General features: G+C 34.2%; 3 protein-coding genes and 5 non-coding genes across 8 annotated transcripts; 5 read left to right on the top strand and 3 right to left on the bottom strand.

Annotated features, from left to right (window-relative positions):
- Nucleotides 1-5368: 5368 nt before the first annotated feature.
- LOC142522538 (isocitrate lyase-like) lies at nt 5369-7994 on the bottom strand. Its single transcript, XM_075625985.1, has 4 exons — nt 7756-7994; nt 6375-7495; nt 5812-6293; nt 5369-5738 (listed from the first exon to the last, which is right to left on the bottom strand). The coding sequence occupies exons 1-4, from the start codon at nt 7786-7788 to the stop codon at nt 5638-5640; spliced, it is 1737 nt and encodes a 578-aa protein (XP_075482100.1). The 5' UTR covers nt 7789-7994; the 3' UTR covers nt 5369-5637.
- Nucleotides 7995-12324: 4330 nt separating this feature from the next.
- Nucleotides 12325-13089, bottom strand: LOC142522087 (glutathione S-transferase T3-like). The gene has a single exon (XM_075625245.1). It carries the CDS (start codon nt 13087-13089, stop codon nt 12325-12327), a length of 765 nt encoding a protein of 254 aa, XP_075481360.1.
- Nucleotides 13090-17018: 3929 nt separating this feature from the next.
- LOC142523574 (small nucleolar RNA Z157/R69/R10) lies at nt 17019-17104 on the top strand. The gene has a single exon (XR_012814761.1). It is a non-coding gene; the product is annotated as a small nucleolar RNA Z157/R69/R10 (small nucleolar RNA).
- Nucleotides 17105-17194: 90 nt separating this feature from the next.
- Nucleotides 17195-17278, top strand: LOC142523575 (small nucleolar RNA R11/Z151). Its single transcript, XR_012814762.1, has one exon. It is a non-coding gene; the product is annotated as a small nucleolar RNA R11/Z151 (small nucleolar RNA).
- Nucleotides 17279-17329: 51 nt separating this feature from the next.
- Nucleotides 17330-17431, top strand: LOC142523576 (small nucleolar RNA Z152/R70/R12). Its single transcript, XR_012814763.1, has one exon. It is a non-coding gene; the product is annotated as a small nucleolar RNA Z152/R70/R12 (small nucleolar RNA).
- A 105-nt stretch (nt 17432-17536) lies between these two features.
- LOC142523581 (small nucleolar RNA snoR80) lies at nt 17537-17663 on the top strand. The gene has a single exon (XR_012814767.1). It is a non-coding gene; the product is annotated as a small nucleolar RNA snoR80 (small nucleolar RNA).
- Nucleotides 17664-17973: 310 nt separating this feature from the next.
- LOC142523586 (small nucleolar RNA snoR137) lies at nt 17974-18109 on the top strand. The gene has a single exon (XR_012814772.1). It is a non-coding gene; the product is annotated as a small nucleolar RNA snoR137 (small nucleolar RNA).
- A 1875-nt stretch (nt 18110-19984) lies between these two features.
- On the bottom strand, nt 19985-23917 carry LOC142522726 (uncharacterized). Its single transcript, XM_075626262.1, has 9 exons — nt 23496-23917; nt 23132-23179; nt 22915-22974; nt 22182-22265; nt 21954-22058; nt 21164-21277; nt 20958-21058; nt 20681-20792; nt 19985-20314 (listed from the first exon to the last, which is right to left on the bottom strand). The coding sequence occupies exons 1-9, from the start codon at nt 23868-23870 to the stop codon at nt 20186-20188; spliced, it is 1128 nt and encodes a 375-aa protein (XP_075482377.1). The 5' UTR covers nt 23871-23917; the 3' UTR covers nt 19985-20185.
- Nucleotides 23918-24984: the final 1067 nt, after the last annotated feature.

Here is a 24984-nt window from a genome sequence, read left to right as displayed (position 1 = left end):
GTCTGTTTTTATCACGTGTTAATGCTGTAGGAACTCATACCTGAATCATGAGGATGAAAGTCAATATTTGTCTGAATTAGTGTGATTATTTCAGTATTTTTTTTCTTGTACTATTTTAGCATAAGAAACAAAGAACTTATTGTCTTACTATATTAATGTGTGAGTATTTAGTGAATAAATCAAAGAAACTTACACGTCTGTTGGATTTATTGGAACAACTGGTTTTTGATGATTGACAAGACTTTGAGCCCGTTTTCTTCCAATTTATAAATGTCGCCTTCTTCACCATTTCTAACCTGCATGTTATCAAAATAAATATTGGTATGGTGGTGTAAGTTATTTGGTGGATAATCGGAGGATGAAGCCCCATTTATGTGTGAGGAGTTTTTTGGTGTTGTTGATTTCTTTGATTTTGGTGCCCATAGGAATCATTTGTAGATGGAAATTCCACTGTGGTTTCTGATGGGAAAAGAGTGATGAATGTTGGAGCTTTGTTCACTTTGAATTCAGCTATTGGGAGATCTGCGAGGCCAGCCCTTCTTGCTGCAATTGAAGATTTCAACTCTGATGCTAGCATCTTACAGGATACAGTCAGGGCCGTGCTTATTTGGAGTCCAATGACTCAGGCCCATCTCTTTCTTGGTGTCCTCTAAGGGTCTCACACTTAAGGGGGGTGATCTATTTTCGGAGTTGACATTCTTGAGATGCTCATTACCAAGAGAAGCAAAATACGCCATTGATGTAGTGAATTATTTGAAGAAAATGGATGGGTGTTTCCCAAATGCTCATATTGTTTTTAAAATCTTTTTGACTGTCCCGGTCATAGTAGCATGTGCAGAGCGAAGTTTCTCAAAGTTAAAGCTCATCAAAACTTTTCTCCGATTAACCATGTCACAAGAAAGATTGAATGGATTGACTATGTTATCGATTGAGAAAGAAATTACTGAACAACTTGATTATACATACTTAATTAGTATTGTTAGCTCTAAAACTGTTAGGCGGGTTGTTTTTTAGTGATCATTTTGGACATGTTTGATATTTTTATTCATTTACTTTTTTATATTGTCTTAACGTATTGATTTAATTTCAAAAATTGCTATGAACTAAAAAAAATATGAACGCACATTATGATTTAGAGGTATCTTTTTAAAAGTTAGACTCAGGCCCAAATATTGCTAACCTCGGCATGGATACAGTGCTCAATTTCATCTTTCAGGATACCAACTGCAGAGCATTTCTTGGAACTGTCGATAGTTGTTGCTGTAATAGGTCCACAGCCCTCCGGAATAGCTCATGTAATTTCAGGCGTCGTTAATGAACTTCATATCCCACTTTTCTCATTTGGTGCCACGGATCCGAGTCTTTCTTCTCTACAGTACCCATACTTTCTTCGTACTACAGAAAGTGATTATTTCCAAATGCATGCCATTGCTGATCTTGTGGAATATTTTGGCTGGAGGGAAGTGATTGCTATCTGTGTCGATGATGATAATGGTAGAAATGGGATTTCCGCGTTGGGCGATGCACGTGCAAAAAAACGTTCCAAGATCTTATCAGGCTTCATTTCCTTCAGGAGCTTCAAGAATTGACATTGATGAATTGTTGGCAGGAGTTGACATGCTGGAATCACGGGTTTTTGTCGTACATATGAATCCAGATTCTGGTCTCACTTTTTTTTCAGTAGCTAAGGAACTTTAAATGATGAGCAATGGTTATGTTCGGATTGCCACTGATTGGCTTCCATGTCTTATAGATTCTGCAGAAGCCATTGATCCTGGCACAACCAATCTTTAGCAGGGAGTTGTAGCTTTCCGCCATCACATCCCCGATTCTGATTTCAAAACGAGATTTACTTCTAAATGGCGCAACTTAAAAAATATACGTTCCTCAAAGTTTAATTCCTACGCCTATGTTCTTTGTGGTTATTATCACGAGTACTTGATGTTTCCTTCGAAAAGTGGTGGAACTATAAGTTTTCTGACACCCGGGGCGGAAGAGAATGGGGTGGATCGCTAGTGTGATGAAGTTGCATGGACAATGAGCGGCTCTTGGCAGACTTCTAAACAAAGAGAATATGTGAACCGATATCACACCAGTACGATTGGGATTCCAAAACTGTTCAGACATGAGACTGTGCAGTTGAGCAGTGCTTAGAAAGATTTGAAATTTACTATTCATATCAAGAAAATACATTTTCTTCTCAGAAACGCATCACATTAAAACTTCAAAATTAAGTGTGCTTGACTTGGAGCAATTGTAAGATAAGTGATCTCTTTAGGGCAATTATGAGATGTTGATGAAAAACGTGGGACCTGCTAGGAGGGCGAGTATTGTTTTGAAAGCTCAGATCTGACCCTTGGATCTAAAAGCACAAAGAGGAACATTGGAAAGGGGCCAGAAGGTTGTTGCGGCATAGTTCATTCGACGCTCAAGTCAGATAATAGAAAAATAGAAAGAGTATTGTATGCGTTCAGAATAAGTGAATATATAAATGAATAAACAGTGACCGAAACCTGATATTTATAGGAGAAGAGTCCATGTGTGAGTAGAGTTATTTGACGACTAAAACTCTGATCTTTGTACAGTTCTAAATATATTGGATTCTGGATTCTCAGAATCTTATATAAGGTTAGATTAAATTTCTACGAGCTTTATTTCTGCAGATTGACGTATCTGAGTGGGAGCTCATTGTGGTAAGAGCTCGTCTGACGTGTACTTAGCGAGTCCAAGCTTTCTATAGGAGTTCGGCTCGAGAGATCAGCCGAGACTTTCTCAATCGCTGCAATAATATATGCTTGGAAATCGGCCACGGCTTGCTGATCGAGAAGATTGTGGAAGGATGAGAGGTCGGTTGGGGACTTGGGGTGAGCTCCCGAATAACCTCCCGGCGAATCTGGATAAATTGAGTCCAAACTAGTCCCTAGATGACCTCATGGATTTGAGTGAATGAGATGACTTCTTGATGGACCCTAGCCATTAAGACGACCTCCTAAAATTACCTAGATATTGGGCATGAATTCTCCCGAACTGTAGAAAGTGGATCAATAGTATCTCCAAGTGTATCACAACTCACCAACTTTTGTTTGTTCAAGCGACGAAAAATCGATTCCTCATGTTGTTTGGAGAGCCAACTCCGCAATGTGGCTTCGGGAATAAACTTTTCCAAAAAATAAAATAGACTTAACATTCCATTCAATAAAGACCTAGAGATACACATCTCCCGGTGACCACCCCATCCATTCAGCAGCAACATCCATGAATCATAGGGCAGTTGAATCGGGAATATTATCCGAATCTGCAACAAGCCTGCCAATGTATTGTGCTGCTATCGCGGACAAAGGATGAATCTCTAAATACATGAAACAAATAAATGAGATTTGAGGAATAATAAGTAAGTAAAGAAAAGAACAAGAAACTATTTTTTTTTTAACAATATTGGAAATATGGCATTGATTTTGTATGATCTAATTGCATCACCTCTTCTCTCCACCGCACGCATTTTATGCTTCCCGACGGAGCTTTCTCGTATAACAATAGGGCTGCCACAACTAGCGCATGCAACACTCTCGAGATTTCCCATGTGACTCATGTTTTCATTTTTGAGTCTTCTGTTTTCTGCTACAGTGAGATTTGCAACTTTAGTGATACTACTATCCAATGAAGAACAAAAAAGATGAAGCGACAAATAGAGATAGAAGGCTATACGAAGTCCAATAAATAGAGAGAAAAAAATAAGAAGAAATGAAGGAAGGTAAGCGACAAGATCATGATTTGGTAAAGAAAAATGAATGGAAATTGCAATGTTTATAGAATAGAATCTTGTGATTATTATATGAATTGATTAGAATTGCCCTCGCATATATCATCGAAGCTACCCATTTTTGGTGTGGGAGAATGTATATATTAAATATTTGAATTATCTCTTTGTTGTTTCGTATCTCGCTCTGACTTGAGACAATTAACAACAAACAAAATTTATTGTGACGATCAAATCGTATAGTTTTTTATTTTGTAATTAAGTGATTTTTAAATATATGTGTGTCTAAATTAAAAATGTTTAAAATCATTAAATTTGCTGGTTTGATAATTTGACTTCCAACTAATAATTTGATAATTTCATGTATAGTTGATCTCTTGTTTCGAGACTCATAATTAACATTTAAAGTATGATTACTCAAATAACTTTAGTGATAATCAATAATTGAACAAATGTATGATGATTGAAATTTCTGTTAATCTTTTACTACATTCGTTTTTCCCTCAATTCAGTCTCACAACACGACAATATAACAAAGAGTGTATTTTTTGTGGGACGGTCTCACGAATTTTTATCTGTAAGACGGGTCAATCCTACTGATATTCACAATAAAAAGTAATACTCTTTGAATAAAAAGTATTTGAGTATTGCTTTTTCATGGATGACCCAAATAAGAAATATGTCTCACAAAATACGATCCGTGAGACCGTCTCACATAAGTTTTTGACTATAATAAAAGTGGAGAGAAAAATCTGGTCTAGTTAATTTTTATTATGATTATAAATCACAGTATAATAATATAAATTAATCTGGTCTCGTAATTAGACACGACAATATAATTACTTAATATGGATTAATATCGTGGAATTACTTTTGAAATAAATTAATTGTTCTCATTAATTTATTATTATTACAATATTATATGTACTGATTATTTGAATCGTCATAATACTGAAAAATTAATGGAAAACCCCCGTGTTTTGCCATATTTAATTTGGTTATTTCCCCAATTATTATAACTCCGTAAAAAAAAGAGTTATTTTCTTACAAATATTTTAAATTTTTTTAGTGTTTTCACTTAAATATGTGTTTGGATAAGATTTTTGTAAAAAAATTATTTTTTAAAAAAAATTATGAAAATTATTCTCCAAACATAATTTCTAAAGAATAGTTGAGATGTGTTTTTTTTTTTTTTTTGTATAAAATAAAAAAACGTGTATCAATCAAAAAGACGCAATTTTTAGACATTTTATAATAAACACTTTTACCGAAAACACCATATTACGGCATATATTTCCAGCAGCCACAGCGTTCCCACCACATTTTTTCTTTTAAAAAATTGATTAATTACTCTTGCGTTGAGATTTGTCCATAATTGCATTAATTGATGACATATTTGAGGATGATCCAATTAATTCTAGCTAGGAATAAACAAAACTTACAAATTATATTTATTTCGACGATATTATTTCAAGGTTAAAAAACAAATTTTGCGAACATAATGACCTAACAACCAATGTATTATACATATGTATAATCATGATTTTTCATTCAGTACACATTTATATACTGAGTGGATCAAGGTAGTATTCATATGAGTAAAATCCACAATCAACATAAACTCGATGACTTGTATTCCATAAATCACAAAATGTAATGCATTTGAACCATGGGATATTGTGTATGACCAGCAGATGGAAAAGCAATCGACATGTCTTCTTTTCTTATGGAACCTTCGGATCAATACGATAGTAATCGATATGACTATTATTGTAAAATACACAACATTAATTGTAGATGACTGACTCCACATATTTTGAAAAAAAATTAGAAAAGAGAAACTCCCAGAGGAAGAATAATGAAGGGAATCGAGTCTCATTCTACAAATGTGATTTAGCAATCACAACACTTGCAGCATCAGTCGCCACATTTCCGGCCCCTGTCCGAGTCCACGTCTCCTGGAACTGCACCTCCGTGACCCCTGGCAAATTTAAATCAAATATTTAGAATCATGATATACGTTGGTTTTAAGAAAAAATCAGTGTGTAATTTGCCTTTTCCCATGGCTGCGGTAGATGAGATCCCTCCCTGGACGGTCCTAAGCACTCTGTCGTAGTAATTAGCGCCAGACCACTTCTGATGGGCCAGTGTATCAACCCCATGAGCCCTCTCCTCCCTCTGAATCTTCTCCACATAAGCCAGCATACCCCGTCTCGCAAAGTCCTTGGCGAAAGTATCAACTATCAGGGCGTTTGCGTGGAAGCCAGCCAAGGTGATGAACTGCCAACAGTATCCTAGTTCAGCAATCTTAGGGATGAAATTCATCATCTCTTCATCAGACATCCCCGATGCGTCCCAGTTAAATGATGGAGACAGGTTGTAGGCCATCATGGTCTCAGGACACTTGGACTTCAAACCATTTGCGAATTCGGTGCACTCGGCTAAGTCGGGACTCGCAGTCTCCATCCAAATAACGTCACTGTGTGGTGCGAAATTCCATCCACGAACAATTGATGCTTTCACAGACCCCTTAAACCTGTCAACATTGTGAAACGTGTTAAGCACATTTATGCTTATAATCCTATATTGTCTCTACGAACAACTACGCAGTGATTACCTGTAAAACCCTTCTCTTGTTCTAGGCAAGTCCCAGTCCCAGAAAAGATCGGCTAATCCAAGCCCATCAGCAATCTCTCTCCCTTGCTCATTTGAAAGACACTTGTCGAAACTAGAATGATTCTTCCACTCATTCAACTTCCTCTGTTTCTCTCCTTCTCCAATATCCATGCTCATTATAGCATCAACAACACAATCAGAAAACGTCTTCAACCGAGCCATGGCGAGCCAGTTGTCCTCGATGGCCTCAAGCTCCGGCCCTGTTTTCCCCACCGCCATGCCCTCCTCCAGCAATGTAGCCAATGCCTTGCCCTTCAAATTTGGATTGGTAACACCCAAGATAAACTGGTGATCCCTTGAATCCACGTTGGATTGAATCAACGTTGCCGCTTCCGCATCAGTTCTGGCGATCAAAAGGGTCTCCACCCCCATTACATCGAACTGGAGCCTCGCAGCAACGAGCCTGTTGATATGTTCGCTTATGGCAACCAGCACTTTCCCCGCCATGTGGCCGCATTTCTTGGTGACAGAGGATTGGTCCTCAATGTGGACACCAGCTGCACCGCGCTCGACGAATAACTTGCACATCTTCACCGTGGAGGTGGGGCCACCGAAACCCGTGTCACCGTCGGCGATAATGGGCTTCAGGTAATCGATGTAAGGGGTTCTGGCCCTTTCTTCTCTGCTCATGCTCATTCTCGCCTCCCTTTGTTTCCTGTCATGGTACAGCTGAGCGAAAAAGAGGTGCTCCACTTTGTTCGGAACAGTGTCGTAGGGATAGTCGGCAAGATCAGGGCCGGGCTCGTTGCTGGTGGTATGGGTGGACGAGCACTGCCAACCGGAGACGTAAATGGAGTCCAAATGTTTAGCCATCATGGTGACTTGCACCGGGTCGAGGGAGCCGAAGGTCCTTGAGGCGGTGCCGTTTGCTCTGTGGGTTTTGAGAGTTCGCCACAGTTTCTTGGCGAGTTCATTGGAGGGGTATGATATTTGGAGACTGCCTCGCAGCGCCACCACGTCTCTGGCGGAGTATGGGCGGCTAGTGAGCTCAAATCTCTCGGTGTTCCACCACGCTTGCACCTCCGCCACTTCGGCTTCAAATCTATTTTCCTCCTCCATAATCTGTTCATATAATTAACATTTATCTTAATCATGAGAAATCAAGTAAAACTGGGGATTAAAAAACTGTCATATATAACTTTCAAGAATATATTTTTTGTTAAACTCTTTAAAACAATAGCATTTATGGGTATAACATAAACGCTATTACATAAAGGACCAAGAAAATGATTCAAGAAAACCGAAGATGACCACTAATCCAATCTAATCAAACTCGTGAAAACATTTGGCAGAAACTGAAATCAGAAGAACAAATATTATACCATGGAAGAAGGCACTGAAAAAGAAGCAGCCATGGATAGAACTTGATCTTTTAAATAAATAAAAAATCTGTTGCTTTTCCTATACAACTGCAATTGCAATATACTTTAACGGTACAACTATTCCTCCCACCGAGCGCCTCAATTTATAGCATTTGAAGAGACGAGAACTCCTACCAGTAAAAATGAGAAAAAAACAAAACGAGAAATTTCCTATTAATTTCTCAGTGAATGCTTATCTGTTTTTTATATTTATTACGACATGTAGATAGATAGATGGGAACCGTAGGCATGGACGTCTAAATACCAAGAATCCTATCTTTCACTAATTCACGAGGTTTTTTCATCTAGTTTTCTTTAATTTTTACGTCATGGGATTGATCATCCATTAGCCAATTCTGTTGTTTCTTTAAATATTTTCAAAACTATGTTCGGCGGAGTAATTGGTCGATTAAGGGCCTCCATAGATTTGCCGACAACTGATTGTCCAGACTGGAAGTACTTACCGAAGGTGTTTTGCCACTACAAAAATACAGGCGGTCTGACTCAGTCTAGCTTGTTGGAATGAATTTAATTTAATTTAATTTAATTATACTTTATAATGAAAAAGCCGTTCTTACATCCTAAGTGGGATTCATTCGGAATAGAAGTTTAAAATCTATTTTAAAATCACATTTCTTCCATCCAAAAACTACCTTATTTGATTTTTAAGTTTAGGAATATCTAAATTTCATTGAAAAATCCAATCCATACTAACTCCACTGAATGTTACTGGCCCCAACTGGAAAAATCTTCAGGTTGCAACACAAAATTAACATTGCATACAAATGACCTTAAATTTAATGGAATAAAAATATTTTCGCTTGCAATGTCGCACAATTTGCTTCAATACACACTAACTTATAATTGTAGCAATTTTCCTTCCTAATCGCTCTTGGCTTTTGTCTTCCTTTTCCGGATTACTTCGAGTAGATTCCGGGATCGTGGCCTATGATTTTCCGTGTGGTTAGCCGCCTCAGTTTTAATACGGAATGGTTGAGTTGCAAATCTAGTTAATTTCTGGTCTCGGTATTTGGTTAAATTTGGTGGGTTATATTCACTTCTAACTTAAGTAAATCCATGTTTTTCGTTTTTTCAGTGTGCACCATTTTTGTGGTGTTTTTAAACGTGCGCTTTGGTATTTCTGTACCGCAAAATCAACTATCTCAATCCATCTTCGTGTTTTTTTTTTATCTAATCCCCACGCAAGTTATCACTGTGTTGCTCAAATTTGTACTTGAGAAGAGTCAAAATTTGCTGCCTGTATCACAGTGAATACTGCACGCAAATCAACAGTTCAAGATCAGTTCCAAGAAATCTGCAGAAGTCGCGGCCATTAATGACAACCGATTACGAGAATTGCTAAGCCGTCACCATTTACCATCCGGCAGCTTTCACATTTTACACGTAAATGAAACTGATCAGGACTGCAGTTTGATATATCCTTTTGACAATTTTTTTATGATGATATAATTATCTGGTTGTATAGGTACGTACAATACGATCACCTTGTTTCTTTATATCCTTGGCGGTAATATCTCCTCGATTTTTTGTTTTCTTTATTAAGATTGTGATGCTTATTTCTTTTGGAATATTTTTCTTTAATTAATGACGATATTGTTTCTCGTTCAAGTTTTATAGATGATTAGAATTATAATCTCATCTTTCACGAGTTAAACGATGATATTAAGATATTAAAAAAATCTATTGCATGTTTTTTTATGCCCGTTTTCACGGAAATATTGGAGATGGTGGATGATCCGCCGGCTCGCCGTGATCATTCTGAACATAACTAAAATACCCAAGTACAAATTAACACGCAATTGTACTAAAAAAGTATAATTTTTATTAATTATGATTATTATATACCTAGCTAAATGGAGCTAAAAACCAAATGAGGGAACACGGAATAGAGATTAATACGTGTGGGAGAGTACTAATTAATAAGCAATGAAAAAGATCTCTCGAAAATGGAAATCAGTTTTATTTTATTTTTATTTTTTTTCATTTTGCATTTACTACTGAGATATATTTGGCCGGACAGTGTAAGAATAACCAATATTTTTATGACCGAGGCGTGATCGAATTGATATACCATGAAAACGATTCAATTGGTCGGAATGGTTTAACCAAACAGTCAGAACAGAATACAGTTTTAATATTATATAATATACTGAGTAATATATTTTAAAACTTAAAATATGTATATAACTATATATATATTTATTATTTAACATATCAATTGCAGTTGTATATATTTTTTAAAACAAAAACAATAAATTAGATAAACTATAGTACTACTAAAATAATATTTTCATCGGATTTAAATTTCTAATTAATCATGTATATAGAACTAAATATTAAATTTAAAATTTTTAAAATAAGAAATTAATTTTTCAAAAAAAAATAGAAAATAGATTGAACTGGTTTTCTGTTTCAATATCGGTGCGACCAATTTGACCGATCAAATGATTTTTAAGAAATGTTCAAGCTGAAACTGTGACCAATTTTCGGTCCCATTTTGGATACGGTGGATGTAATGTAACTATAAAAATAAGGAACTTTTAACGTTAAATAAATAAATATGTGGAGTTGCCAAAAATTTGTGTGAGACGGTCTCACGAGTTGTGAGACAGATATCTTATTTGGGTCATCCATGAAAAAATATTACTTTTTATGCTAAAATTATTACTTTTTATTGTGGATATTGGTAAGGTTAACCGTCTCATAGATAAAGATTCGTGAGACCGTCTCACAAGAGAAGTACTGTATGGAGTTATACTACTAACGTAAAGTAATCTTGTGAAACTAACCTTGTCCATATTTTATTATTTATGGAATAGTTTTAAATACTATATTTATACAAGTTGTGATTTACAATATTTTTTAAAGGGTCTCCTATGAAACGAACCAGCTCATTCGTGGCCAAACTGCCAACCAAGATAGATCGGGGTTAAAGCCACCCACCTACCCTAATGGTTGGCTGGGCACCTGCTTAATTTAATCAACTTTTTTTTTTCCATTATGATCTGTTATAATTTTCCAATTCAGTAATTTATTTTTTATTTTCAATTTAATCATGATATCCGTGGATGTGTTTTTTTTAGATATACATATAAATTTAAGAAAAAAATTGTAATTTCAGTCTTGTAGATCTGTCTATTTACATTTTTTGTTTTTTTTAAAACGATTTTAGTTATATTTCTAATGTGACGTTGAATTTAAAAATACACGACTTGAAATAAAGTTTGAAAAAATAAACTACCAAAAATAGTAAGAAAAGAAATATATATAAACAAAATTATAATATTTTATATAATTAATTTTTTTCCTATTTCATTAATTATATGTTTATCACATATGCACCCAATCATAAATGATAAAATTGAATAAATATCTGGTCAGCCTGATAAATATATGCAACAAAATTAAATGCAAAGCTGGTTGGATTGTTTCCAATTTTTGTGATGTTTATCAATATAATATTTATACACAATAATTTAAAATAATAATATTTTTTTAATACGTCAATCAAAGATTCAAAAGTATAGACCCATTGAAGAAAACCGTAATCGAGTTTAATCATCCAAATAGGTTCGTCGAATCTACTCATCAAACTTATCAGACAAATAATAATTTTTTCCCTTCTAAAGATCTTACAATTATTAGGTCCAACAATTGAACTTTTGGTTTTTTTTTTTAAATTTAAAAGATCAAAATCAACACCTAGATAGTATTTTTCTTGTATGAATTTTTTTTATGGAGAATAGGTCTCTTGTGAGACGGTCTCATTAATCTTCATTTGTATGACATGTTAACCCTACTGATATTCACAATAAAAAAATACTACTCTTAACATAAAAAATAATAATTTTTTATTGATGACTTAAATAAGATATTTGTCGCATAAAATACAACTCATGAGATCGTCTCACACAAGTTTTTGCTTTCTTTTTTTATTTTTTTTCTCCTCTATTAATTAATACCTTAAATAATTTTCTATAAATAATTACTAATTAGTCCACGCGCCTACCTCTTGGAAAGAAATGAGATAAGCTATTATGGATCTCTTGGTTTGACCATTCCGGCTACTTATAAGGGCATCCGCATCCGTCGAAATTAATCCATGTTAATAACTCTCCATCTCATCAAAATGATGGGGTCAACGAGCCACATATTCATTACATTAACACTTCCCCATTATTAACACACACCCACATTCATTTAATTTCAACTTTCATTATTTATGGGTCCCACTGTCCACTTACTCATTTTTTTTTATTTTTAATATTTCAATATCTTTCTAATATTTTTAAAATTTTACAACAAATATTACTAAAAATAAATAGTATTATTATTTTAAAAATAACTTAATTCCAATATTCATTAAAATATTATTAATAAATGAAAAAAAAGTTGGACTCTTTTATTTAAAATATTATTCAATACAATCTCTTTTAAAAAACACAAAATACAAAGAAAACGAATTACGATAATTGAAAAGAGAATTACATCAATCGAAAATTACATATTTCATTTCTCTCTAATTTGGTCACACAGATGTTCATGAACTATAAGCTGCTCCGGCGTCATTTGTGAAGTGTCTTTCGAAAGGATTTCGTATTCCTTAAGCAAATATTTGCTCTTTTTAGCTTCAGATTTGTTCAAAGCCGCTTTTGCTTTCATCTCCTCTATTGCAAGTTCTTTTTGTTTCCATTCAGATTCGTTCTTCTTTATGTCTGTATACTGAGTAAAACTTTCGAACAAACTGTCGTATCTGGTTGTCAAATCCTCCATCGATGATTTTGCTTTGTTTTTACCTTTTATTTTTGCGGCTTTTTGACCAATTGGACGAATCTCTTCTTCATTTATATCTAAATCAATACTCGCATCTTTGTTCGATGAGGTGTTGCTAGCCCCCGACTCTGAGATTCTCGTTTTCTTTGTACCAACCAAGTGATCATCGGACTGTGGAGTGAACAGTGGACGTGTTTTCATGATTCTCCACACATGCTCCAGATTAAATGCAACTCCATTATTTTCATCACCATATTTTTCATATGCAAACCGCAATACGTCTTCATCACTATGGCCGCTTCGATAAGTATTGTAAACACTATTATAATTTGCGTTGAAGCGATTTACCTTTTTTTGGATGGTATTGTGCCAATGAGATCGAATCACGTTTAAAGCTCTCCGAGATGAACCAGCGGGACGATTGTCATTGTAGTAGTCCGCAACACGTCTCCAGAAATCATTCCCCTTCTGATCATTGCCGATGACTGGGTCATCACTCATTGTGACATACGATCTTGCTAGTAGCTCGTCTTCCTCCTTTTTCCATATTATTCGCTTCTTCGTACCCTCAACATCTACATCAGCATTTTGCACATTTTCGAGATCAACTCGTGTTTCACATTTTCGAGATCAACTCGTGTTTCACGGTTGGAAATTGTGGTGGATATTGTGTAGAAGAAACAAATCGAGGTCGATTTTGTGAGTTCTGACTATTGTCACCCATTTGACTTAAAAATATGAAAAGATAAATGTTGTGGGATGAATTTGTAGAAATTGATTAGTATATATAGTGAGTAATTTCGAATATAGCCGTTGATGCATAATTTTGCCGTTTGAAAATAGCCGTTGGTGATAATTAGCGACGGTTTTTGAAAAACCGTCGCACATAGCGACGGGTGTTAAAAAACCGTCGCAAATAGCGACCTTTTTTTAAAAAAAACAGACGCTTTTCACTTTGCGACGGTTTACGCAAATTTCGAAATAACGCCGTTCATTCTGATGAATTTCTTGGCTGCCATGTCAGCCAAGATTATTAATTCTTGCGCCCACATTGGTGAGCGAAAATTAATGGGTGTTATTAACACCCATTAACCAACCAATGTGGATGTCCTAAAAGACAAGTTGCATTTATGAAATAAAAAATTGCAAAAATATATTTTCACAAATCGTACGTATTAGTCAACTCGTTGAATGTGTAATTCATATCCGCCATGTCATCAAACAAAACGTACACGTCAACTCATCTATCCGTATTCATATCCTCCGTGTTCTCCACCGTCGTTAACGTTATAACCAACTCGATTATTATTATAATTTTTAGTCAGGAGAAAGATTTGTGAGTAGATCTCTTGTGATACGGTCTCACAAATTTTTATCTGTGAGACATGTCAACTCTACCATATTCACAATAAAAAGTAATACTCTTGGCATAAAAATTAATATTTTTCATAAATGACTCAAATAAGAGATTCGTATCGCAAAATACGACTCGTGAGACCGTTTCACAAAAGTTTTGCAAAGATTTGTTATAATTCGAGATAAATTTAGAATCTTGATTTCAGACGAGTTCACCTTGAAAATATAATTTTGTTGTCTAAATGTAAATTAACATTCATCAATCCTGCCTGAGGGCGAATTATCAACCATGTTTTTTGGAACAATAATTTGGACATATTTTAACGTTAGTCGATCAAGATACCAATGTAATGTTAATAATATATTAAAAGTATATATGAATTCAATGAAAAAAGTAATTTGAAGAGCAACACGATGGTAATATTAATACCTAGCCATAGTAAAGCTAAGGGGCTAAATTATTGGTGGGAAGGTGTCATCATTTTCATTTGGTTGGGACAGGACAGGACAGGACAGTACAGGAGGGCATGTGAAAAAGTGGGATTAAAATCGAGGGGGTCACCTCGCAACTTTATCGCACATGAAAAAGTTTAAGTTGGAGGGTTACGGCACACTGTAAAGGTAATGTCACTGCCAAAATAATTGGGATAGATCCGAATAGATATCTCTATAACATAAAATAATATCAGAAAAATAGTTTTATGAATCAATTTTATTAAAAAAATAACATATTTGAGTTACTCATGAAAAATATTATTTTTTATATCAATATTATTACTTAGTATTATAAATGTAACGATCATGGGCCATTAGGCTGAACTAATATGACCTCGGCTCATATCCATGCATCATTACTGGTCATGGGTCGTTAGGATCTCGGTCCATACCCATGCACCGTCACTCATAGAATATCTCACCCCTGAAAAGTGGTACCAATACTTTAAAAATCCAGATACTTAAGCCTGGAGGTCCTATATTCAAGTGTAGGGGGAGGCGAGGAATACCACTTTAAGAATTTAGGTATTTAAGCCTGGAGGTCCTGAGTTCAAGTGTAGGGAGAAGCGAAAGAAACCACTTTCCAGTGGTGGAATATTCTATGAGTGATGGTGCATGGACATGAGCCGAGGCTCATGCTGAACCATCCTAATGATCCATGACTAGTAGTGATGCATGGATATGGGCCGATGTCCATGTTGGTTCAGCCTAATGATCCATGATCGTTATAATAAATATTGACAAAATGGACTATCCGGAGACTATATCATCACAAGAGACACACTTTATATATAGTTTAATAAAAATTTATTGAAATATAAAGTAAAGATAAAGATGAAATTCAAAATATATTGATTAATGATCAATAGTTTTGATCGGGTGGCTTTTATGCATACATATTCAAAGTCCTAATCAATTGGGTTAGTTAGCGAGAAGTCGAATACATATCAGATAAGCAATAGAATAGAGACACAACAAAAATGTCAATTTATGCGCATCCGTATGGAGTTGTAACACCTTTTCTTGTCTGCACGATATTGCACAATCATTGTACTAGCTCAGTACGTAGTTTTTTGTGCGCACACATCACATGTCACTATTTAATTATAAATATATATATCTAATTTTATAAAATAATATTTATATGATATTGACGTGACACCGATATTATAACAATGCAACATCTTTGAAAAAAAAATATTAAACTATTAAATATATAAAACTAAAACTGAAATGTGAACGAAACGACCGAAAAGTTTTGCATGTAAGGAGAATTGGACAAAAGCAACCCACGAGAAAGCTGAAGTTGCTTACGGGAATAATTAAATGTGATAACCCTTGTGAATTATGAATCGTATTGGAAGAACATGGGGGGTTCCACCACGTTTTCAAGGGACAAAAGGCCCTGTGAAACATTTAATCGGAGAAATTTAAACATTTAAGATATGTACACTTGGATATAAGATACGATATCCATTCCGTGTGGGATACTAATTTTCAAATACTTATCACAATAATAATTTAACAAGACAGTATACTATAATAGAGATACGGGGAATCAATGCAAAAACCCAAGTACAGTGCAATCATCCAACGTACATCAAATATTCAAAATAAAGTAAAGATCATCACCTGAAGATTTATATAATAATACAACGATAAGAGCTCGAGTTGGCCATCCAATTGTTTTAATATGAATTATCCGGAGAATGCAATGCTTTATGTATATAGTAAATATAAAAAGTATGGACAATCAAACATAATTTATTTCTTGATTTAATAGAAACCCAAAGAGATAAACAGGGTCCTCAAAATAACAAGAGATATGAAAAAAAACAGGTTTGATTACGCATGTTCCTAATCTTAAATGTAATAAAACTACGTAGGGATCCATACGTAAATATAGTACCTATTTAGATACGCTCAAACAACTCCTTGAGAATGTATAAAAAAAATTTCTGGCATGGTCCAGTATGGAATGAATTTATAATCTTGGAATCGACTCGATCATCAGATTATAAGTTCATATGTAAGTTCTTGGTTGACTTTGTTGTGTAAAACATTCATTCTCAAAATATAGTTTCTATTAAATCACTTTCATAAAACAAAGTAAATGTTTAGCACTCACTGTTTTCTTTTCAAAAGTTTTTTTTTTCACATATAAATTATTTAGATCTTTAGCATATGATATGAATATGTATGAAAATGTGATGGATCCATGTGGAGAATTACTCCAAGTAATGATAGAAGTTTGAAAATATTGATTAATAAAATAAACGTTTATCATTTGTTTGTTGATTTTTAATGGGCCTGAACGTACAAAATTGAGACTGGTAAAGAAAGTAGAGTAAAAGAGCCCAATCAGAAGCCCACACATTGTATCACAACCCAAAACCCTCATCCAAGAACCCTAGCCGAAGCTGCGCGGATCTCGAACAAATTTGTATATATTGTCAGCTTCTCTCAGGTCTCGTCTCATAATTTTTTCTCCCTTCTCTTTTGATGCTGCAAATTATAGGTTGCGATCTCACACACAATGACGCACAAATTTTTGTTTTCTTCTATATTTTTTTTACCCTCTGCGTGCGCTGATGATTCAATTTATGTGAACTAGAGTTTCTGATCTAGCAGCTGAAGACTAACCCTTGGCTGTCTGAGCACACATTTCACTAATTCTTGTTGTTTGGTTTCTTTTCTTTCTTCAAATTGAGTGTTTTTTTTTTTTTTGAGAATTGTGTTATTACTTTTATGGGTACGGCGTATGATGAAAATTCAATTATCTTAGCGGATTTCAATGAGATATTAATCAGTGATCTGATTGTTACACACACTGAAGCCGAATTTTTTTCTCATTCTTATTGTTTCCTTTTTCATAATTTTCATTTTTTTTGCTGCAATGATGAGATAAGGCACGGCACCATTTGGTGTTTTGAGGGCGGTGGATTAATCCGTGAGCCCAATTAATTAACGACTTCTCCTTCCACGGAGGGAAATTTGAATTTCCTTCTATTCGTAGATTTAAAATTTTAGTTTATCTGAATGAATGAGGATTCATACTTTTGAAGTTTGGATTTTAGGGTTAAAAATGCATCCTTTTACCAATTCCAGTGGATATTTCAGTTCCTCTTGAAGATATAATGGCTTGGGTGCTAAATTTTGAGATGTGGCTATCCTGGTCAATGGATTTTCTATGCCATTAGATCCCGGAAACACCACAGAAATATCAAAGCAGATTATTTCTATCATCTACAATTATCTTCGTTTCAAGAAGTTAGATTCTTTGCTTCAAACACTATTACGATGTTCAGTTTCTATGTTTGATGTTTTGATCTGCTTTCTGAGGCGTTGCGGCAATTGGTATTTCGCCATTTGATCGTGTCATTGAAAGCACAGATTGAAGTCAATCTACCATTTGAGCTTACCATGGCTAGCAGCTGCTATGATTCTTTTTGGTAGTTTGCTTGATATGGGCTGTCACATTTTGAATAATCGAAATTGAGTTTTCTTGATTTTCTTGAAATAGTAGCGTGAAATGTTGCTCCCTACTTGGGAATGCTCTTAGTGAACAAGTGAGATGTTCATGTTTCAGAAGCATAGAGTAATGCCAAGTTTGAACAGCATGATGTGCTCTTTTTTTGTATAATGACGTTACTTGTCTCCTGCTACATTTTGAATCTTTTTCTCTGTTTTAGTTTAAGCTAATTATATGATTGAAAACCTGGGGTTTCTCACCAATCTTTATCGCCATTGTTTGTAATGCGTAGAGATTAGAGAAAAAAAAGGTCACTCCCCACCACTTTTTAAACGTGTATGGTGTAGGGAAGATTAAAAGACCTGTTTGGAGTAACGGTCTTTTGGATCAACCGAAACTATAAAAATAGCACTTAGAAATTTATGGTTTGGCTGGCAGATTGTTTGCCATTCTCATGGAAGCCAGGTTCTTGATATTGATGCTATTCTACCCCATTACCGGGAACGCACAAACGTCTCTCAATCATAAACTTATAAGCTGGTAATAGTCATACCGCTGCTGAGAAGAGATGCCAAACTACTTCTGCCGTTGTACTTCCGTGGATGGATATGATTTTGGTTTTCACCGATCCTTAAATGTTGTGATATCATAAACTCATAAGCTGGAACACACAAACGCCTCTCCACATAAACTCTTTGTTGCACTTCCGTGGATTGAAGTGATTTTTGTTTTCGCAGCTCCTGAAATGTTGTGACATCCATAATCGAATGCAGGCTAAAGTTTAGTTGCCATTTTGTTTGTTTGTTTCTCTCTTTTTTGTTGTCGTAGGTGATATCCGTTTGTAATGATAGAATTTAGAAGGTAACATGTTCGATTTTAGTGTGCTGCTTTTTTTCCATATACCAACCTATAAATTGTTGGTCTGTCTATTATTTAAAAAACTAGAATTATAGTTTTCTTTTCTTTTTTTCATCCGTGGATAGTTAAACTTATAAATTAAATTTTTTTAAAAAAATAATTTTTTTTCTGTCTTTACTTGAGTCCATGTATAAAATTATAATAAATTGGTAAGATAATAATTTTTTAAAAGATTTTTATATAAAATTATAGTCATTTCAATATCATAAATTAATAATTTTAAATTACTTGAGTCCATGTATAAAATTATAATAAATTGGTAAGATAATTTTTTAGAAGATTTTTACATAAAAGTATAGTCATTTCAATATCATAAATTAATAATTTTTTAAAATTATAAATATAACTAAGACAATTTAGTAACATATGATTTTATCATTCTTTTTTTTAATGAAATTAATTATATTCTTGTTTTTGTTTGTCATGTGAAATTAATTGAATTAATCAATACAGTAAATATAATTTAATTATGTAAAACAACGAATATAATTTTTTTTTATAAATATACATGAACAATGAATTGTTTTGTATATTAATTCAAAGAATATCATACATGTATTGATGAAATACGATGATGTTTTATATAATTAAATTCATGTTGGTTGAATAAATTTTTTTTTAAAATAATAAATTATTAATTTACCGTTTAATTACCATCTCTTTAATTAAAATTATTTATAATTCAACGTTATTAATCTATTAGATTTTATTATACATTGTAAAAAAATAAAAAAAAAAACCGAGTTGTGGTCGATGTCCTGGGTAATCTTGGTTTATTTCATCCTATCCATGTGGGCATTGCCCCCAGTAATAGGATAAATGATCAAGATTTACCCATGCATATATATGACTCACTTTTTTTTTTGAAATTGTATGTATGGCAAGATCTTACCCGCTGAAATGAAGTGAGGGTAGTGCCCACATAGGTAGGATCTCAATAACCGGTAATCTTCCTCTTAAGTTTATGTATGACGTTTTATTCTCACTCTCTTTTTTGAGAAAAAAACAGGCATTGTTTCCAAGAACCACAACCGTATTGATTTTCCAAACTTCCCAAGTGTAATTATTGGAAGAATATCTTTGTTAAATATATATTTTAGAACTCTTTGAAATTTAAACGTATACAGTAAGGAAACTTTGGGGACAGATGCTATCTTTGACGGGAAAAGAAACATCCAATCTGAAAAAATATTGTTAGCTATACAAAGATTCACAATCCTCTTCCTGTATAATCATCATTTCCACTGCTCCCATGTTTATCTCTCCATTCCATAAAAGCCCCACGCTGAGCCGTGGGGATGAAAATAAGTAATATAGAGAGAATTCTCAATGACAAACTCAGGAACAATAAACTATTTATTTTTTGCTGGAGAAATAAAGGCCAGATATTATAGCAACTCCTGCAACTGCAACTCCAACAGCAGTGGCCATCCTGACAAGCGGAACACTATGGTTCCGTGATGGTACATTCAGAAGTTGTTTCACCTGTACATCATGGAAGCCAATTCAATGCCACTGATAGAACCAAGTACTATCATAATAAACCGTAACTCGTAATGTTAGAAGCATTGATGGAGAATCCTTAGTTGACATAAAAAGAGCAACTGAGTTGATTAGATATGTGTTTGGTTATGGACAAGATAAATTGCACTTTCAAAGAAATGAGGGTTGCAAAACTCATTTGGCATGATGTTGTTAAGAATGATGCGAGGAGGTGTAGGTTTCAGGATGTCATATATGAAAAAGATTACTTCTACAAGCTGATTTAAAGACAAGAACATGTAGCACAGGGTTTCAGAAAAATGATGCAATAACTAAGGGACGAGGTGTAATGATAAAATCCATTCTTACCTCAATAGGCTGCTTCCAGTTTTTACTGATCCCAGGTAGGTGCCCCTTCCCAACGACTGCTACCACTGAATTATGCTCACTGGCTACACTTAATAATGAGGCTGACATGAATCTGAGCACATATCGATAATAAATAAGATCATAACCAAAAAGGAAGTCATAAAGAAAAAAATCTTCCATTAAGAACTACGGTCACATAACATAATAAAGTTCAAGTCTACTAAGTGGATACTAAGATCAAATATGGAATGTTTAAAGACAACTAATTGTCACTAACTTATCACGCTCATGCACTAGGGTTTCCATAAGAGTTGGGAATTGCTTGCTCATCTCTTGAATTACAAGAGTTAACATGTCGACATCATCCATTTCCTTCATCTGCACACAACGCAAAAGACGTCAGATTACTCCAATGGCATGATCAAAACAGAGATATCAGAAGTAGTGCAGGCTTCACAAAAAATCAGAAAACCAAAAATATACCGCTTTATTGAGATCTTCAGGACTAGGCAAGAAAACTGATTGAAACAACAAGGAAGACAATAATTTTGTCTTGTGCCAAAGAGGCATTTTAATCCACGTTCTCCGCAGTGTTACCTACCAAAGAATGAAATAAATTACATGAATTGGATAGAAAATAATGGTGAGTGCGTGACTGGTGAGTAACAGTAACAAAAACTCAGGAAATTCCTAGCACAAGAAATATTTACCGGGTATTATAAAAGAGACCATGAAGTATTTTACTTCTAAAATTAACCAATTGGAAATGGTTAGAATTAGATAATGAAGTATTATACTTTTAAAATTAAGCAACTGGAAAAGGTTAAAATTATATCACACCGACTAAAACTCAAAGATCACAGAACAAAGCTAATGTGAGGTGAGAAAAGCCCAGCTACATCTCCCTCTCAGACATATGCCCAAACTACAGAAGCTTCCCATCTGAAATCACAAGGGATTTTTGTATTAATAGCTAAGAAATACCTCCATTGAAACTCCCAGCTAACTGTACCTAAATGTTTGCATCTACCACCTTCAGGAAAGGTAAAATGTAATCATGATGTTTGAAGAGGCTTCTACTTTGGGCATATCTTATGGAGAAGGGCGCAATTTCCCAAAAGAAAATTATAAAACAGTAACATAATTTCCGATAGATGGCAAAGCCAGAAGACCTACACCCTATCTTTTCACGAGTTCGAAAAGCAGTAGAACCAACAACTTTGCTATCACAGGCAACATATTTTGATATACCTCAGGCATGAAGAAAACTTACTTGCACAGGTCGATCTCCAAGAATCACCTTGCCCCCATATTTCTTTGCTTCTTCATATGCCACACGGAACTCTTCCCCAGGAAAAACCTCAAGCTTACTAGCAACCTTATGAAACATATAGTGCAAATGAGATATAAACCTGATGTAAATTTTGTTTAAATTTTTTTGCGATTAATCAATAAAAAGTTCTCCTTTTTAATAACCAACATGTTGGGGATGAAATCATGCCTTAGCAAGAAACCAGCTGTAAAGTATCCCAAAAAGATTATGATTTTTCTTCCACATATCCAACATTTCTCCCATTGTGGGCACCTGGTGAACCAAACATACTTGTCAATTTCCTTCCAGGTTCCGAATTTGAGCGCAACAAACAAAAATAACATTATTAAGGATGCATAAATCTTAAATTACTCCAAGATTAGAACTGAAATAGGAAAGTAATGCTGATAATCGGTATCCGGAACCTACAGTAACAACCATAGCCATGTATACCATGTCAAGAAATTCAGTGAACAGATAACAGAGACAGATAGAAAGCAGCTAATGGATTCTCTTGCATGTTATAAATACTGGAAATTTACAAAACGGCAGAGAGGAAAACATCATGGAAGAAATAATTTTCTGATATTGCCAATGGCCAACCAATTAGCATATGCATATCAATACAAGTGCTTGCTTGTATTAACATAGTTTTCTAGTTCTTCATGGACTTCCTAATGATTAGGTTGATATGCAGCTGTCCCAAACAATTACTTAGCCAGGAGTTAATAAAAAGTAATCAAAGAGTTCAATCGGCTAATGGCCAAATTGTCCCCAGCCTCAAGCATGCTTGTTCATCCAAAAGGCATATAAACAAACAGGGTACATAGAGGCTCCGTGGCTGAAATCTTTGTATCAGAGAATTGTTTGACGTAGTTGCTGAGTTGTACTTAATAAGGGAACAAGGTCAACGGCGAAAGACCTTCAAATTATGCGGCATGAGAACAGCAACGCGGCTGGAGCATAACTCTAGGAAAACGACCTGTAATTAACAAGGCTGCCTTTAACCACGTTTAGGAAAAAAAACATAAAAACAAAAGCAAACAATCGATCAAACCTACTAAAACACAACAAAGGAGTACAATCATGTGATGTTTCAATCTATCAAACAAGAATTACTACTTTCAAATGAGAAGTACCTGAGGTTTCAAGAAATTGATTATAGAATGGACTTCTTGGCAAGATTCCTACAAATGACAGAAGAAAACACAAACAAGCTAGTTTCAGTTTCTTTTGATCTCCATTTCTACACAGCCAAAGGAAAATATGTCCCAACTCCCAAGATTTTTTTTCTCGAGCGTACATATGCTGGAGTGTCATAAGCACAGTTTAGCAAAACAAATTCACAAAAAGGTTGGTACCAAGGAAATAGGATAACTGGAATTTGAAATGATAGATTACTCCACCGAAATTTGTAGATCAATGTCAATGCCAAATAATGAACTCAAAGACATCGTTGGCACCACTAAACGACAAACTGGGAAAGAACCATATATAGATTACCTTAGAAACGTGAGCCGTGCCAACCAAATAAACATCGCAAACGCCACCTTCGGCAGCCGACTCACACGTGAGGGCCACTACACTCCTCGAAAGCTCAACAGGCAGCTCTTTCCTCACATAATGCCCACAATTATTATCGATTTCATTACTGTCCGTTCTGCCCTCAGTATTATGGAAAGCGTCTTCTCCCAATGGCACGAGCTGATCCTCAACGTTAACAAAATCATCGACGCCTGCAGCCGACGTGGGAGACGGAGGGTCCATCGCACGGCGGCGAGCGGCGATAACGAGGGATCTGCGCGGTAAATAATGACGACGGAACGGCGTCGTCTTAGCAGGGATTACACAGGGAAATGACAGCAAAAGGCGGATCATTCAAAGTTTTTGGAAAAATTTCACGGGTTTATTACAACCAAAATTTGGAATTATCTGATGATGATAACTATTATAACATGCTACATCTACATCTGAATTGATATATATGATATTATAGAATATAAAAAAATTTTAAAAAAATTTCAACCATTATTTTCAATTAATTTACAATTTATTTAATGTATATTTTAATCAACATATATAAAAAAATTACATTTATATCTCTTAACTTTAACAATTTTTAAATGTAATCTTGTTACGAGTCAATTTACATTCTTGGGGTGTATTCAATATAGGATATTTATTGACTTTTAATTACTTTTGTTGATTTTTAAAAGTTTAGATGTATTTCATTAAGACTTTTACATACTCTATAGAAGTCTAGTGGTATTCAAAATAGACTTTCATAGAGTTTTAAAAAATCAAGTTGTATTCAACATTGACTTTTAAAAACTCTATAAAAGTTTATAAGTACTCAAAATTTTCATAGACTTTTAATAACTTTATGGAATTCAATAACATACAAACATTAAAGCCTAAGGTACAACTATAAATTGTAAAAAATTGTATTTGGTTCAACCCAAAGATTTGGATGAATTTTTAAAACATCTAATTCATACCCAAGTTATTTATTTTTCTCTATGTCGCTTCACATCACCTCTCTTCTTATCTTCTCTCATCTAATCTATTTCTATCACTCTCTCAAATTTTCGAAGTGTATCTCTATATATATTTTCATATTTTCTTTTCAAATTTTTCATTTTTTGGCTGATTGTTCATTTAATAATTTCTAATTTTAATATCACATGAAATTTTGAATTCTAGAATTGATTTTGTGATTTATAATTTATGATTTATACTAATTAATTTAATATTCAATAATAATAAAAGATGATCCAAAAAAATGTTGCTTTATTCTTAATAATTGAATATTCTCGTAACAATTATGATTTTTTAAATTCATTTTAGTATTTTCAATTAATATGTAAAATATGATATTTTTATACAATATTATATTCACACAATGCTAAAAAATATTATTTTCACATGTATATTATCAATTTAAAACAAGGTTATATGTTAATCAATTTATGTATTTTAAAAAATTTACAAA

This window comes from Primulina tabacum, chromosome 13 (genome assembly GCF_025594145.1).
Source record: "Primulina tabacum isolate GXHZ01 chromosome 13, ASM2559414v2, whole genome shotgun sequence".
Classification (NCBI taxonomy): domain Eukaryota; kingdom Viridiplantae; phylum Streptophyta; class Magnoliopsida; order Lamiales; family Gesneriaceae; genus Primulina; species Primulina tabacum.
Note: the sequence above shows the minus strand (reverse complement) of the source record. Positions and strands in the feature narration are given on the sequence as shown.